The sequence below is a fragment of the Clupea harengus genome, chromosome 4 (genome assembly GCF_900700415.2).
Source record: "Clupea harengus chromosome 4, Ch_v2.0.2, whole genome shotgun sequence".
NCBI lineage: Eukaryota > Metazoa > Chordata > Actinopteri > Clupeiformes > Clupeidae > Clupea > Clupea harengus.
Window position 1 is genome coordinate 29,880,086 of NC_045155.1, and position 17,269 is coordinate 29,897,354.

Sequence of the window (17,269 nt, forward strand, 5' to 3'; positions counted from 1 at the left end):
CTGATATTTCTGCATCGTTTGAAGTCTCAATTAAATGTTTGATTTTTAGCCTTTATGTCGATAGCAGTATGCTACTCTAAATGGGCTGTGGTACTCAAATAGCGCATGCGCGGCTCACATCTACGTTGACCCTTATCGGGCAGGGACACGGGGTCTTCTTTTAATTTGGTTAAACATACATTAGCTTTATTGTGAAATTATTTTTTACCTTTTTGTTCAATATATTTTGCTCAATATATTGAATATATACATGTATTTATATAAACTCTCACACATACAGTACGTACACAGAACCAATAACCATTTGACTTTTCTCGGGTGGGAACTTTTTATCCCGTAAGGAACCTTGGGCATGGAAAGCTGGGCTCAGGGGTTCTTCTCAAGGAGATGCACAACTTTTTCTTGTCCGGAAGTTTGCTCTATAGCCCTAAACCTGCTCAGAAAGCACTGAGGTGTCCACGGAGTGAAAAGTAAGAGCCTAATGCACGTTTTAGTTGGCTTTCTAGGAGGTATGCTTTGAACAAAGTTATCAGCTTTTCAGAGGGGCACTTCTTAATGGCCTTACGTCACAAGCGTGTTCGCAAAATAAACCGCGCGTTGGCTTATAGCCAAAAAGTCTCAGAGCTAAACGGACTGTTGTGATACACGCGATATTGGCTAACTTGAAGGTTTGCGTAACATGGTTTTATGTTTCTTTGTCTCGATGGCTTAAAATGCACCCCCTTACACATCTTCTTAAATGGGTGACTACTTCACCTGCAAACTAAACAATATTTTTCAAAAAAATGTGGAAGGAAGTTGATCCTGTATTGTGGAATGTTGTGTGTGCATTGCTAGGATAACTTTGTTTGGTCCAAATGCTAGCGTGGGTTAACGTTAATTGCCAGATCAACCAGCGAACGTCAAATTTCAATAGTGCAGTTTCTGCTTGTAATGAATCTATTAGCTTGAGTCATGTATTGTGTGACAGTATGTGACACGTGTTGTTATTCAACCTTTTCCTTTGTGATTTTGACTGTAGATCAGTTTAGGGCGTAATTCAGCCAACACTGAGTTGTTAAAGTAACACTATGCAACAATTTGATACTTTTTGAAGTATGGTTTTATAGGGAACTAGTTTTGGTACCATCCTCAAATTCATTTTGATAGCATATGGTCATGTGAAGCACAGATAAACACCTGTGTCTTTCCCACTAGCCATCCAGGATATGCCCTATGTAGTTTTGTGTTCCGGGCTGGAACACCCTGCAAAAATGGATGAAAAGCTTTCACAGCATGACATTGCCAGCTATACTGCCAAAAGACACCAGTTAGTGTGTTGGCAAGCTTCTATCAGAATCAACTGGACTGTTGGTGGTGTTTACAAGGGTTTTGCCTGCCTTATAGGCAGTTAGCTTGCTAGTTTTGGAACAGGACTCCGTATTGCTACTTTAACTACCAATCCAGCTAGAGATAACTAACTAATTAAGTTGATATCTTCTCTCTATGAAGGTGCATGTCATCTTCACTGAAGTTTTTGTAAGTTATCACAATGTGTCATCATGTCGCAGGATATCAAGAGGCTTTTATAAATCATCACTGATATTGCGTACCATCGGTGCATCTGTGGTATTGATGAGTTGTGTGTTTTGTACTCAAAATCTGGTATTCTAGCATGCTTTAATGCGGGAATGTTGATTTGTTAATAAACAGTAAAGGGAATTCCCTCCTTAAAGGTACAGTACTGAATACTTCTCCCTTTCCAAGCGTGTATGAGAGGGTACGGTGGCAGTCAGGTGCCATAAAAAAACGCAAAAGGCCCTCTCTAGTGCCAGTGTTCTAGTTTGTCCTTTCTAGGCTACTGTAGAAACATGGTGGCACAACATTGCAGACTAGTAAGTAGCTACAAAGGGCTCATTCCAAGCTAATGAAAACACAACTATTTGTAGTTACAGGTGATTATACACCAATGAAAACATAATTATGAATAATATATTTCATGTCTGCTGATGGATCACCTTAAATCCTGCATACTGTACCTTTAAACTTCCAGTGCTTGATGTGATGCATGTTATGGTGCGTGATAGTGTGGCGCTTACATGGAAGTTTGGTCTATATTATTCTTCCAAGCACACATGTTGAGTCTCTTCTAATTTGTCTTACAGACTGCACTCACCACTGACTAGCCATGGATGAGGATGCGCTGGCTCGTGAGGAGGCGCTGGCTCTTGAAGAGGAACGGGAGGAGGCCCTGTGGAATCTGCACCATATCGCCGCCATGTCCGCATCTCGCCTGGCCAGCATCCAGCCTGACGGAGAAGGGTCACCCCCCTCCATGTCCGACACGTTGCAGCCGTCGCGCTTTTCCGGCGAGTACAACTGCGACGTGTGCGGCGAGACCTTCTTCTCTATCGTGCAGCTGGCCAAGCACCGTCAGTTCCACGACCGCGACCGCCCCTACCAGTGCGGCATCTGCGGCAAGCGCTTCCTGAGCCGCAGCCACCACCACGAGCACCAGCGCGTGCACACGGGCGAGCGGCCGTACCCGTGCGAGCGCTGCGACCGCTCCTTCACCACCCACCACAACCTCAAGCGGCACATGAGCATCCACGAGAAGGAGGAGATGTACCGCTGCCAAGAGTGCGGCGTCCTCTTCTGCCAGGAGCACCAGTACAACCTCCAGAAGCTCCAGCTGCCCGCCGTCGTGCCTCCGATCATCACCCACATGCCCACCACCATTCCCATGCTCATGCCCATGCCCGTCACGCTACCGCTGGAGTACCGGCACCCGCTTGACGACAACCTGCCTTCCTCCAGCGACTTGGTGAGGATGTCAAACATGCTGAAAAAGGCGAAGAAAAAGAAGAAGAAGAAGAAGAAGAAGCATTCCTTGTTTGATGTCAGTAGAAACATTGCGGCGCTCCCGCTGTACGAGAAGAAGCATAAGCATGAGTCACAGCTGTACGACTACAGGGGGAGTAAGGAAGCCATGGGGGGCCACAGAAAAGCATCCCGTGGCGTCCCGAGAGTCGCTTATGATATCGAGGTGGTGCTGTAATCCTGTTGTGTTGCAAATCCCAGCTGCTTTTGAGCTGTGGGAAAGATGAAATCCAACACCAAAAAGTTGTGCTTTGTAGTTTCTGGGTGTCAGCAGAGGCAGTTATGTCAGACATGTAAAAAAAATGTTTAGGTCAAGATTATGATCAGGTCTTTCTTTTTTTATGGCTAATCATGCTTTTCTTTTCTTCTTTTTTTTTGTCTTGTTATGATTTTGCTATTTTCACTGCTGTTGGACTGTATAAATATCACCTGAAGTGCTGCTGGTTTATCAGTTTGTAGGTGAGCAATGTATTTGGGCATATTCCACGCGAGTATGGCTTTAAATTTGAAATTCAATTCCCAGATGAAGCATTGAGGCTGGAGCGAGACAGGCCTGCAGTGTGTACGGAGTATAACTGTGCTTGTAATTCCAGGCCTTCTCAGACTGGCCACTGATTGTGTCGTCTTTTGTAAGGGTTAACATGACCATTAGACTCATTTATGTTTATTCTGTTATAAAACGTTAACGAAAAGAAAGTACTTAAAAAAAAATCTCCTATGAATTGAGTTCTGTCTGTGATACAGATTTCTCTACTGATTTTTGAAGGAACATGAATTACCCCAGAGAACTACCTCAAAAAGTGTGAGCCTCAAGCTACTGCACATTTTTCCCAGAATTAACCTTTTCTTTAACTGGAGACACTATTTTACTTTTGTATGTCATTCTCATGATTTGTCCATGATCGATCAAAACGAAAAAATACAAGCCAATCGTGTTATTTTTTTTTTTTGCTGGAATGTTGCGCATTATACACTTATGTGGTCCTAGTCCATATATGTTTAGCCATCATGTCCTACTAATAAAATTAATTGAAATGGCTTTAACACTTGATGGTGTGTTTCTTCCTTCAATGCATTATCATGAGCTGTCATTATTGTATTATACATTCTGTTGTTGGTTCACTTTATCCGTGACTTTAAGTGATGTGGCCATTGTGAGGCTCCCTACTAGCATAAGCAATTTAACGTCTGGTTTTGAGCAATACTGAAATTAAACTGTAATCCATAGAGGCTTTGGCTTGTGTTGAATTCATATCTCATGGGTTCGCTCGGCGCAGCACTGAGAGGTTAATCGATGCCCCCATTCTTTTTCAGTGAGCCCACGTTTTCATTGGCTGATTCCTTACAAGCGGCTAAAGTGATTGGCCTACGTGGTCTCCATTGGGTTGCCCACTACGTGACGGCCAGTCGCAGTCAGCTGCCGTCGCCGCTGATGGCAACAATAGGAATCGGCCACATTTTCAGCATCATCTATATCCTACACATCGCCTATGAAGCGGAGAGGTAGACCAAACGCCCGCTGATCGGAATTCACTCTCCCGTTTAAAGTGAAGACACATCGGCAGAAAGGATCTTTTGGAATACACATTTCGGTGCGTGAGTACATTCCATCGGAACACAATACTACGATGTCATCTGTGCTGTGGTTGGCATCAGCCGGCAGTGTAGAACAGTCGAGAGCGGGATGATGCCGGTTCAGTCAGTCCGGATTAATGCAATCTAGCAAAGTAGGCTGCATGGCTGGCTAGCTGCAGTATCAGGTTTTCGTTTTTTTGTCACGTTTGTGGAGGCAAAACAATGAATTGTTAAAATAAAAAATATGTGTAGGCTACCAACTGCAATGCAGATGATGGTGTAAGTACCCGAGCTAATGAGATAATATGGGATGTATAGCCCTTCTATCCTTTGGTACCCAGGTGGCGAGCTTTTATTAATTAAAACAGTTTATCCCGTTTGAACAGCATGGTCTTTGTACTGACCATCCAGCTGCAGCCAGATTGCATGAGTTTTTGAACCGAGAGTGTAAGTAGGCTTTAAGTTGCTTAACCAGTCAGATTCAGTGATTCATAATGTGACTTCTCAAGATCATCATAAGGTATCATAAGGTTTAAATCACCGTTATGGTTCTTTCCTTATTCACAGCATGTTGAACATGAAATGACTGATAATTGCAACCATAACTCAATTAACCTTATACTACAGGGAGAACTGAGGATGTCCATGTTGTTTACGCAGAGTGTGTATATGGATGCAAACGCAATGTGACAGACTGATTTTTGCACATTTTGTTGTTTCGCCTCAATGCCCCTACAGAGAGCCGCTATGCCAGCAGCACCCAGCCACCAGGACTTCTTTGCGGAGCTGCCGGGGGGATGCCTGCTCCCTACGGTCCAGCAGGGCCTGGAGCAGACATGGCCGCTCCTCCTCATCTGCCTGGTCTGCCGCCTACTCTGGAGACTCAGTAAGGCATTACCTGACCATCTTAACCAACACACAGCATTTCAGCATTACCTGATAATCTGAACCAACACACAGCACTTCAGCATTACCTGATAATCTGAACCAACACGCAGCACTTCAGCATTACCTGTTAATATTAACCAACACGCAGCACTTCAGCATTACTTGTTAATCTTAACCAACATACAGCACTTCAACATTACCTGACAATCTTAACCAACACACAGCATTTCAGCATTACCTGATCATCTTAACCAACCCACCGCATCTTTAGACATTACCTGACAATAGTAACTAACAAGTCATCATTTGAGCGTTACTTGACAGTCCGAACATTACTTAACAATCCCAACCCAAACAAGACTTGCGTTGCCTTGCAGTCCTAACCTGCACCAGGTATTTAAGCATTACCTGGGATACAGAACCCTTAGCAGACATTCGACATCAGTAACTTATCAGTAACTTATCAGTTATTGGTGATACTTGTGTGATTATGGATAGGCTACAGTACACTGCTTGCTGTCATTAGTTCGCTGTCATGAAGCTACTGCTTTTAATGGGGACTGTCATTTCTCTTCCCTGTGGACAGGCCTTCCCTCCTACATGAAGCACCTGAGCACGGTGGCTGGCGGGTTCTACGTTCTCTACCTGTTCTTCGAGCTGCACATGGTGTGGGTGGTCCTGCTCAGCCTGCTCTGCTACCTCATCCTCTTCCTGTGCCGGCACTCTGCCATCCGCGGAACCTTCCTCTGCATCACCGTGATCATCTATCTGCTGCTGGGGTAGGCAAGGAGACCTGCCCAAAGATCCATGGCTGAGTCCATGCACATGTCATGTCTGTATGACTATAGGAGTGTTGACTATCTGAGTGAATATCTAACACTATATGAGTGTTAATACTACACTGGATAGCTAAGATGTTAAATTCCTGTTGCTCGGGTTTGAAAGGAGAAAGCCATACACATGATCGTGTCATGTCGTATCTATAGTGAGTGTTTATTTTAGGTATACAGAGGATAATGTGCTAAATTCCTCGTGCCATTGGTACGTTTCTTCTGCTGGCGAGGGGATCTCGCATGCTGGCCAGATCTCTACATCATGTGCTTATATCCACATCCAAACACACCAGCATCCCTCAAATCAGGGGTCAAACCTTACTAGACATGCCACAGACAGCACTGTATATGGCCAGGTACCTGCAGTGTGTTATAATATTTGTATTATGTGTATAATATTTAGTGATATAAAATATGTGGAGAATGTAAACATATCTTCATTTTTTGGAGATATTTAATTATTAATGTTGAGGCATAGCAATGTTTGAGTGTCATAGAGGTGAATCACCTCAGGTGATACAGAATGAATGTTGCTAGTGTGCTAGTTGCTAGTGCGCAAACAAAGGTTTTCACATCGTCATGCTCTTGCAGTAAGTTTTATTCATGAACTCTGTTAAAAGCAAAAGGTTATTCAAAGACTGTTTTCCACACAAACATCCCTTTGCTGACTGAAAGTGCCCTAAGGGATTCTTCCCTTCTGGATATTATAAAACCTAATGTCAAATATCCCAGAGGTATCCTTGTAAGGCTTGTTTGTTTGGCCCAATGATTAAAAACAACGGACAGCGTACACTCAGTCAAAAGTGAAGGGAATTAAAAATGGCGGAGATTTAACCAAATATGGTTTATTCTGGGCGGACCTGGACAATTTTACCACACAAGCTCTCAAGCTCTTACTGCGCAGACCGGCTCCAATTTTGCCGATATGGCCAACCTATTTTGGCTTTATTTCTTCAGAGCTGCCAGGCCCCAGGCTGTCCCTCTTTTTTACAGTCGTTGGTTTGGCCTGATGCCCTCTGCATGGTGCCACATCACTGTAATGTGGTGCTACTGTGTTAGGCGTCGAGAGGTCATCTATGTGTGTGCACTGTAGTAAAGCATAACTGTGCAGGCTTTAATGGTTTGTTTGTTTAATGGTTTGTTTACTTCCTGTCTTTCAGCGAGGCACATATGACGGACACCACCACCTGGCACAAAATGAGAGGTCAGTCACCTTTGAATCCGTATGTCCGGCTTGCAGTGTTCCGGTTAAATTTATCTGAAGGGTTATTTTAGTAAATGACCTCACATGAAATCATATCAAGTCAGATCTGCTAAACAAGTTTGCAATATTTAGTTCTGCTGGTTTATGCATTTTTTTCCCGGCAACTTCCCGCCAAAACTCTGTTTTCATATCTCTGGTTTGGCAATCCCCTCAGGTTCCCAGATGGTGGTGGCCATGAAGGCCATCTCATTGGCCTTTGATCTGGACCGAGGGGTCGTGGAGAGCGTCCCTTCACCAGTGGAGTTCATGGGGTACATCTACTTCGTGGGCACAGTCATCTTTGGGCCCTGGATTAGCTACAGCAGCTACAAAGAGGCGGTTGAAGGCCGCCAGCTGGTAATTCCACCCACAGACTTAAAGTAACACTATGCAACAATTTGACACTTTTTGAGCTATGGTTTTATAGGCAACTAGTTTTGGTACCATCCTCAAATTCATTTTGATAGCATATGGTCATGTGAAGGACAGATAAACACCTGTGTCTTCCCCACTAGCCGTCCAAGATATGCCCTATGTAGTTCTGTGTAACTGTGGAACCCCTCTGCAAAAATGGAAGAAAGACTTTCACACGCATGACATTGCCAGCTATACTGCCAAAATACACCAGTTAGTGTGTTGGCAAGCTTCTATCAGTGTTAGCTGGGCTGTTGGTGGTGTTTGCAAGGTTTTTGCATGGCTTTTAGGTAGTTAACTTACTAGTTTTGGAACAGAACTCTGTATTGCTGCGTTAAATCACCGATTAGGGATGTAAATGTGGGATGTGCCTAAAGATGAAGGTGACACTTTGTATTACATTGTAACAATTATGTCAGTAAACACACATTATCGTTTAGCTCAGCAGCACTTTGATACATAGCTGTAGTGACATAACCTCAAGTCTAACCTTTGATCTTGTGTCCATCCTCTGAAATAGTTTGCATTGTGTTAAGAATCTCATCACAACACTGAGTTTGCCATCAATTACCACATATAACTTGGCATATCCAAAGTCTTAGGGTATGATGTTTAGATTACGGTGGTAGCCTCAGTATACCGTAGTAGCCTATATTTGCATCAGTTGCTATCATTTAGCGAAATGTGTACAGTAATAGTAATCCGTTGGCCCTCAATGCGGTGTCACACTGTATTGGCTCCCCGCGGTGTCACTATGTATTGGCTCCCTGCTTGTAAGCTGATCTGGTCTCACCTTCTCTGCAGAGTTTCAGGTGGTTCCTGAAAGCCTTCAGCAGCTGGGCCAAGAGTCTGTTCTGCCTGGTGGCCTCCAACTGTGTGGCTCCCTACCTCTTCCCCTACTTCATTCCCATCTACACGCTCCGGTAAGCGTAGAGAGCTTCAACATGTTATCCCCCTGCACTCTTTTCCATTGTTGTTGGTACTTGTGGCCCGTGAGATTAAGACACACGAGTTGGGAGCTGATGGCCCCATGCACATTGTGAAGGTACATTCTAAAGCAAAAAGGTCAGAATAAAAGCTAAAGGTTTATAACCATCACCTAAAGAGAGGTTCCTCTATAACAGAGGTTCTGAATCCTGCTAACCCTCCCCCCCCCGACCCACCCACAAACCCCACCCTGCTCTTTCCCTGCACTGCACACCTGACAGAAGTAATCACTGGCACACCTGATTAGCTGAACGTCTTATTTATCTACTCCAGAGCGTGATAATTACTCTGACTCAAGCAGGTGTTCTTGGAGCAGGGTATTATGTATGGTCCTTTAATGATGTGAGATGGTGAAAACACTACTGTATATATGGGTATAAATGGGTTCCCTGACTAAACCTTGTCTTTTCTTCTTCTCTGTTGTCACCTCTGTCTGCCCTGTTTGGTGATGGCTTTAAAGCAAGAAGAGGCGAAAGAACAGGTGACTACCAGCTAGTTTGACTTCAGACTGCTGCATTTTATTTCATAAATGATTTGCCTCGACTCTCCTATTCCCGATGTCCTTTGTCTATAGAATATGGAATGGTGTATTAAATTTGCATACCATAAATGCACACAGTGTGACGGGAAGAAATCGTATTAATTATGGATCAGAGTTTAATAATTAATACTGTAGCTCTTTCGCCTCACTGCTTCTCAGAGGTGCTTTTGCAAGGTAAGCTTTTCAAGACCCAGAAGGAAAGTGTCCACCCAAGCACGTCTGCCCGGAGCTGCTTGTTTCAGCTTGTTTTCCTCAGCTAATCCTGCTCCCTTTCATCCTCTGCAGGTGGCTGCTAGGGTACGAGAATACCCTCTCCTTCCATTTCAGCAACTTCTTTGTGAGTTACCTCAGCGAAACCACCACCACTTTGGCGGGCTCTGGCTTCACTGAGGAGAAAGAGAATCTAAAGTGGTCAGTGCTGTCATTTCTTTTCATAGAACACAGAAGTACAGTATAGATTTGATAATTTTGCCTTACTCAATATTGCTAACTTTACTCGATGTCATGCATTTTTCGTGGAAGGTTCAGCATTTTCTCAGAATGACATTGTGGTTCTAAGTCTTGGAAAGTTTCTTTTAAACAGCAAAACCATCATATTGCACCTTTAACCTGCATTTTTAAATGTATGATATGGCCTGTTTACCTCCAGGGACTTAACAGTGTCAAAACCGCTCGACGTGGAGTTTCCCAGGTCCATGGTGGAGGTGGTGACCTCCTGGAACCAGCCTATGTCTCGCTGGCTGAACACCTGTGAGTTTTAGTGACGCCTCAGACATATCTGCAGCACAGCAGCGGTTTACTAAGCTTTTCTGTTTATAAGATTCTCTGCTTTGAACTCAATCAGACTTGTCCCATATGGTAGAGACATCCTCAGGCAAACAGCAGTAAAGACATTTTCAAGGCTAAATGCCTCTCAATTTACTGATCATTCATTTGGAAGGAGATCAGCAGGGAGGGTGTAGGCTTGTCTGTCAGATTTGGAAGTAGGGCGACGCATAATCAGTAGCTGTGTTTCTCCTCCACACCTCATTACTTGCCATATCCATTTAGTTATGGAGTCAGAACAGCAAAAACACGTTTGAGTTGATATGAAATATTGCACTGTGATATGTAGCAGGTTTACTGTGAGTTACTCGTCCAAATTCTGTCTCTCTGTCGCCTACACAGATGTCTTTAAAAGTGCCCTCAAGTTCGGAAGCTTCACCGCCATCATTATTACCTACACAGCCAGTGCACTGCTTCACGTGAGTACTGCCTATATTTCCATTAGTCTCACTCGAATGTCCCATATAAAGACATAATTTGTTCCATTTGTTCTTGATGCACTTTGTAATTTTAATTATTTATATAAAACCGTTGGTAATGGCCTTAAGAGCAGATGTGCTAAGATGCACTTTAACCTGCGTCCCCTAATAAAGGCCCATCTGTGATGCTTTCACTGCATCAGCACAATAGCCCTGTGCATCCTAGAGACCTCGAGGCCCTGTGCATCAATAGCCCTGTGCATCCAAGAGACCTCGAGGCCCTGTGCATCAATAGCCCTGTGCATCCAAGAGACCTCGAGGCCCTGTGCATCAATAGCCCTGTGCATCCTAGAGACCTCGAGGCCCTGTGCATCAATAGCCCTGTGCATCCAAGAGACCTCGAGGCAAAAGGTTGCCAGCCAGCTACAGTTTTGCGTTATCTATGCATAGAAATGAGTTTGCCCAACCTTGCGATTTGCTTTGGTTGGGGGCAAAATGTTTGAACTCTGCAGCATGTTTACACAACACAGCTTCTTGTGCTTTTACTTTTCAACTGTAGATGAAATCACAGTGGGTTCCTCGGACTAAATGCCTAAGGGACACAGCTTACTGTAAAAACATAAATGTTTCCAGTTCCCTCGTTCTCTGCTGGTCCCCGGCTTTGACAGTGTGTGCAGCCTACTCTGTGTGCAGCCGGCTCTACCATTTTAGCTCCAGCTGAGTGGAGGGAGCTCTATCTCTCTCTCCCTCTTTCTCTCGCTCTCTCTCTACAAGTTTCTTTGTTTCTTATCTCGCTGACAGGGCCTGAGCTTCCATCTTGGGACTGCGCTCTTATCTCTCGCCTTCATTACGTATGTGGAGCACGGTAAGACCCGCTGCCTCTGCCTCTGCCTCACAGACGATTGCTTTTAAAACAAGAGTACAGAGTGCAGTGCTGCACCAGAAACTCGAATGATTCATTGTTTTCTATTTTAGACCACACGGCTTTATATCCTTTGTTATTGCTAAAATCCACGGAGTGTTTTTTTTTAGCTTTATATGTTCCTTTCACAGGGATACTACTAATATGTTGTTACTGCATTATATTTCCAGTGTTCAGGAAAAGACTAGCCACCATCTTAAATGCGTGCGTCTTGTCCAGGAGATGTCAGCCAGATTGCAGTCATGCACACAAGAAGGTGGTGTATCTTTGATAACAATACTGTGCATTTCTTCCTAATATGTAACTGTGCTCCATGGTTATAACTCAAACTCCCCTTCTCCAAATCCTCCTCAGGTTTTCTGGGTGTACCTCATAAACCTGGTCTTCAGTGGGCTGGCACTCCTGCATCTGGTCTACCTGGGCTCCGTGTTTGACTCCAACTCAGATGACACGGGGGAAGACGAGGTAAAAAGAAACAAACACAAAAGAAACTGTAGGACAGTGTTGTGTTGAATGCGCCGCTCCTCTCCTCTCGTGCAGAATGCCATGGCATTGTTCCACAATGAGGATTTATTGCCAGACCAGGGTAAACGCATGACTAAGCTTGAACAATAGCTTAATAGGAAAAACAACATAGTTAAAAAAAAGTGTAAAACAGTACAGCTTTTTTGGCAAACAGAAGCTCTTTGATGGAACCGAAGGGGGCAAACAGGACTCATTGTAACCAGAGGCAGTGTCCTAGTGTTTGGCCCAGTGACTAATAATTATGTAGTAATGTATTTCAGGGCCAGCTATTGCAACCTCCTGTGGGTATTTCACTTTTTTCCTGTCTTCTACCCAGCCTGGCATCGTTCCTCAAATTTAACTGCAACTATTGTGATCTGGGAACACTCCACAGGGTTTTATTGATGTTACTTAGTAGGCGAGTTGGTTATTTATTTATTTATTTAGCGTCATGAATTGGCCTAATAGTGAAGAATCAAATTTTAGGGAAACTGAAATCAGCATTTAAACAGTCATTATCGATGTTGCTGTCTTTCAGCTGTGCTTACTTCCAAAATGTTTTTTATGCGATTGGTTAAACTAAGCCTATTTAACTCACTGGGGGCTTGTGGGCTTTTAGACTGCCTTTCAGTGAACACAAGCTGACAGACTGTCTGTCAGAACCCAGCTACTTCTCACCACCTTGCTTGGTTGTCTCTTCCAGGAGAGCATAGCCAATCACACTATCAGGAAGTGGACTGAGCTGAGCTGGTCCAGTCACTGGGTCACCTTCGGCAGCTGGGTACTCTACCGCATGATCCTTTAACAGCACAAAGAAGGGAGAACCCAGGAAGAACAGCAACATTCTGGGCAAGAGCAGGAGAAGAGTCGAGAAGAGAAGAGTCGAGAAGAAAAGAGAGGACATGGAAAGCAATAAACTCTTGTCAGGGCTAAGACCTCCTTCAATCCAATCTTGTCTTGGGGAGGCAGCCCTGTATAAGACACTGACCTCTCAACGGCACTGTGAGCTTCTTCTGGACTGGATAACACAAACACAGCGAATAGAGACCCCCCCCCCCCCCCCCCCCTGAAAAACTGGACCAACAGCGAACTTCAGTTATCACAGGGCGCAGGTCACTGTACTTTACCTTGTATTTATATTATTCTCATGTGCTTATTAGAAGAAGGATACTGATCACCTAGTTTACAGTGCGCACAGATGGAGAAGATGAAGTGTTTAATGAGAAGAATAACTTTACTTTTAACTATTTTAATAGGAGGAAAACCAGCATGTGATGGTTGATGCATACACATTTGAGGGAATTTGCTTGGGCTGCAGTGCACAAATCAAGGTTTTAGATAGACAAGATAGTAGCCTCAGTTTATGACTCTTTAGCTAGTCTTGGCCCAGCCTTCCCATCTGTCCCTCGAGGGGTTTTTCCTGTGGAAAGTATTGCCTTGTCAGAGAGCTCACGTGTCTGCAGGTTTCCAAATGCAAACAAGTAAAGCTGACCCAGATCAGAACTTAGTCCAGAAGTGATCTGGACCTTAACTGGCACATGTCGGCTCCAGATCAGGACCAGAACAGAACAGAACAAAACTGGGCTACACGCGGTCCACAGTCAGTGCTGCTGTTTGAGGAAGCACTATAGACTGGTGAGGGGCCTCTTAGGCTAATGTGTTCCAGTGGTTAGTCAGCAGAGTGACGCTGCATTGGGACTGTGTGCAGTGCTGCTTTCGAGAGAGGCTGAGTTGTCTTTCCCTGCCTTAGGCATACACAGCACCGAGCCATTCCACTCAACCGTGTCAAATAAGCTATAAATAGAAACCTAGTTGTCTCATTTAGGACCATTCTACTTGGCTGAAACAGGTAGCTCAGAATTCGTCTGGAACGCTAGACTGGGTTTACCAGCTCATCCAAGCACTGCATGTGTTCAGCGACATCTACCAGTTGATTATTAAAGCATATCACACACTGCGACTAGCAATCAAATCACTCTCAAATCACTCTCAGCATGGTAGGAAACAGTCAGTGAACACATTTTTGGCAAAACACTGACTGGTGTGTCAGCGTGAACACTTCAAGACGTGCTCAGAACTCCCACCCCTTGAGTATGACACTGTCTACAGTCTTGGCTCCAGCTTGAATTAGCATCAGGTTCCTCTGGCTTTAATGAGTTACAATCATTTTGTGGTTACATTTGCTCTCCAGACAAGTAGCATTTAGCGCTTCAGGTCAGGCTTCCAGTAGAACAGTTCTCTATCTTACTCCTGGAGACCCAGTGTTTTCTGTCCATCCTTGTTCCGAGCATCCTGATTAGTGTCCGTGTGTAATTATAGTGACTGGTTACAGTCAGTGTAACTATAATGCTCTTGATTAGATACATTTGGTGTATTCAGCATCAGTGGCATCGCTGGACTGCGTTTCCCAGAAGGGTCGCTTAAAAAAAACTACCATAGATAGTTAAATGATAGATCATTTTGAACGCTGTCCAGGAATGCCACTGGTGTGTGCATAGAGGTGTGAAGAGCAGGGGAACATGGGAATCGTCCAAAGTAGAGCTAGTAGTAGCAGGATTGAGCACCACTGCAGCAGAAGTCTGCAGAAGACTGGTTTTACCGTCACCTGCCCTAGATCAAGCTGTTCAGGTTTTTTTTGTTGTCGTTGACCCTCCAACCTTTAAAGTAAGGGAGTCCCCTCGTTTGCGTAGTGTACCTGCCTCTGCTTACTCTATTTGATCATTTGTTGTAGAAAAGTTAGTTGAACTTTATCTAGTTTTTTTTATTTGCAACTGTGTTTGATTTTATATTTATGCATCTCGACAGGGGTACAACTTTTGAATGATTTGGTTTAAGAGATGTAAAACGGAACAGCTAGTTTACACTGAAAATGAAAACTTGAATATGGTATTTGTATAATAGTCAAGCCACTGAGTCGATACCCTGCTACTTATGTACATTGTTGGTCTTTTTAACTTAATTCTATTTGTACTTTTGTTACTTTGACCTCATCTTTTCTTTACTTTTCCCACACATTATCCTTTTATTTCACTTGTACTCTGTATGTGTCTATGTATGTATGTTTTTATGTGAGTGTGCGTGCGTGAGAGAAAAAGAAATATATAAAAATGTGTGATGCTTTTATTACATTTTTAACCTGAATCAATTGTTCTTCTGCGAGTAATTTGTTTTGTTAGATCTGTTCAGACAGGTGAACCTAGCACTGACTGTCAACCCTAATCTCAATATCTTTTACTAACATAGTGTTGTCTAGTATCCAGGTGCATTTTTTACAGTATCAAGTAAATTGGATGTTAAAAAAAGAATACACACTTTGACTAAACCCTTGTGACCCTTGTGAAAATGCTGTACAATTGATTACTATCTTTATCTATTTTTTATTTACAAGATAGGTAAGGACCATAATATGGTCAATGAAAAGGGGCGGAGTCAGATATGAAGAGGTGGGGCAGGAAAAGGGTTGTGAGCAAAATCTCAGGTCGTTGGCTCTTCAAAGGAGCCCCTCCCAGCAGCATGTCACAATCCTGAGCAGCCAATAGGAGAAGACCGTAGGCGGGGGGAAGGTGGAAGAGGTTTGGATCTGGCGGACACCAAGGTTCACACAGACCGGAGGCTTCGGGTCATCTCCATGACGACAACACAAGATGAGCGCTGTTGATTGGCTGGAAGGGGTAGGGGGGTGGAGTAGGGGGAAGGGGATGTGACCTCAGCCCTGCCTGCCCCGATGGTCGCCATGGTTGCGGCGACAGGAGCCCAGAAGAGTCTCCAGTGCCATCTTCACGAAGGCTTGGAAGTTACTGCTTCTCTCCCTTCGGCTGTCCTGCTATAGAAAGGCACACAGTCAGATACCTAAACTGGAAACGCAAGCCGACACACTGCTGCTTCACTCATCTTAACACAGTTATTCTCTCTGTTATTCTTCTATCATTATTATTCCATTCTATTACTATACCATTCTTTGCTGTTACTAAAGTGCTAGTAAGTGGTTGGTGCATCTTTGAATGTTACGCATTCATTAAGTGTGTGGGTGAGTAATAAGTACGTAGCACTATAGCATCCAGAGAGACCGACTATGATTCGAGTTGTTAAAGGTCCACACTGCAATGTTAACTACATTGTATTTTTGTAACTGTGAGTTACTATACAGTGTTCTGTTACTGCAGTGTTAGTAAGTGGTTGGTGCATCTCTAAGCAGTCATGTAAGTGTGCGGGTGACCGTGGACCTCCATTTTCCCCCATGGTGCCTGAATTGTTCAGGGAGATATTTCTGCTACGTGGGAAACTGTGTGGGAATGTGATCCCATCAGTGTGGGATTGTAATCCTGAGGGAATGTCTTCCACTGACGATGATAAAGCTACTGACAGCATGTGATTCAGCTCCATCTCTAGGTGGCAAGGTGTAGGCGAGCCCCAAAACTGACACCAAAATGTGTAACATGCATCCCTAGTTAGACTTATTAACCAGAGAGTACATCCACGTAGATGATGGCTCTCTAGGTGCTTCCTCATCGCCCTGTATCAGTATCATGTGTGACTGCCTTTCCGGGGTCAATGCTTACCTCCTTGCTTTTTGTTGTCATCTCCTTTCTGATCACTTTTCTTCGGCTGTTCCTTAGGACTCTGAGGCGGCTGCTAAAGGACAGAGGCATTTAGGGTCAGACGACTGATTAAATGTCACTTAAGGTGTAGTATGGAAATTTTAAAGGGCAATATCTGGAAAAATGACACATTTGTTTGTGTCTCTTTATAATGCGTGGTATTCCATTTGAAATTCATCCTATTTATTCTCATGTCTAAAAAAATAATACTCGGTCTCACCTTGGTGGCTGATTTCTTGTCCGATTTATTACCTAGAGGACATATAAACATTTTAGACATTTAATTTAGAAAATCTCTCCCAGGAATGCCAAACATTGGATTTGTCGCTCAGTAATCCCTGGATATCTGTCTGTATGACATTAACCTTTAACTGTCGTTAATGTGAAACGCTGCTCTGACCTCTCAGAGGACGGGACATTGCGATTTTCTGGACACTCTGGCTTTCAGCCATTGGTAATCATTATGACCCAAACTAGATTCAACTGTGACTGTACATTTTCAAATACCCAGGTATCATGAAAATACATTTTTGTATGGTACTGTTAATAGACTGACCCCATATTTGATTTTTCAAAGATCAAAAAAAGATCAAAGATTGCCTCACTTACCTTTTGTTCCTGGCATTTTGGCTGAGCTCCAAAGTCTTCACACCCTGTTTGA

General features: G+C 43.8%; 2 protein-coding genes across 5 annotated transcripts; both read left to right on the forward strand.

Annotated features, from left to right (window-relative positions):
• The first annotated feature begins 319 nt into the window (after positions 1-319).
• Positions 320-3,908, forward strand: LOC105893658 (zinc finger and BTB domain-containing protein 47-like). 3 transcript variants are annotated; one of them, XM_012820099.3, is made up of 2 exons: positions 320-470; positions 2,145-3,908. In XM_012820099.3, the coding sequence occupies exon 2, from the start codon at positions 2,168-2,170 to the stop codon at positions 3,035-3,037; it is 870 nt and encodes a 289-aa protein (XP_012675553.2). In that variant the 5' UTR covers positions 320-470; positions 2,145-2,167; the 3' UTR covers positions 3,038-3,908. The 3 variants fall into 3 exon arrangements, with proteins under 3 accessions (XP_012675553.2, XP_031422840.1, XP_012675554.2); XM_031566980.2 differs by lacking the exon at positions 320-470 and adding an exon at positions 491-509; XM_012820100.3 differs by lacking the exon at positions 320-470 and adding an exon at positions 561-668.
• Positions 3,909-3,999: 91 nt separating this feature from the next.
• Positions 4,000-12,892, forward strand: LOC105893660 (protein-serine O-palmitoleoyltransferase porcupine). Of its 2 annotated transcripts, none has more exons than XM_031566978.2 (14): positions 4,000-4,451; positions 5,173-5,320; positions 5,909-6,101; positions 7,316-7,359; positions 7,574-7,755; positions 8,617-8,735; positions 9,260-9,280; positions 9,626-9,751; positions 9,990-10,090; positions 10,508-10,584; positions 11,386-11,449; positions 11,677-11,762; positions 11,861-11,971; positions 12,714-12,892. In XM_031566978.2, exons 2-14 carry the CDS (start codon positions 5,182-5,184, stop codon positions 12,813-12,815), a joined length of 1,365 nt encoding a protein of 454 aa, XP_031422838.1. In that variant the 5' UTR covers positions 4,000-4,451; positions 5,173-5,181; the 3' UTR covers positions 12,816-12,892. The 2 variants fall into 2 exon arrangements, with proteins under 2 accessions (XP_031422838.1, XP_031422839.1); XM_031566979.1 differs by lacking the exon at positions 4,000-4,451 and adding an exon at positions 4,460-4,881.
• The last annotated feature ends 4,377 nt before the right edge of the window (positions 12,893-17,269 follow it).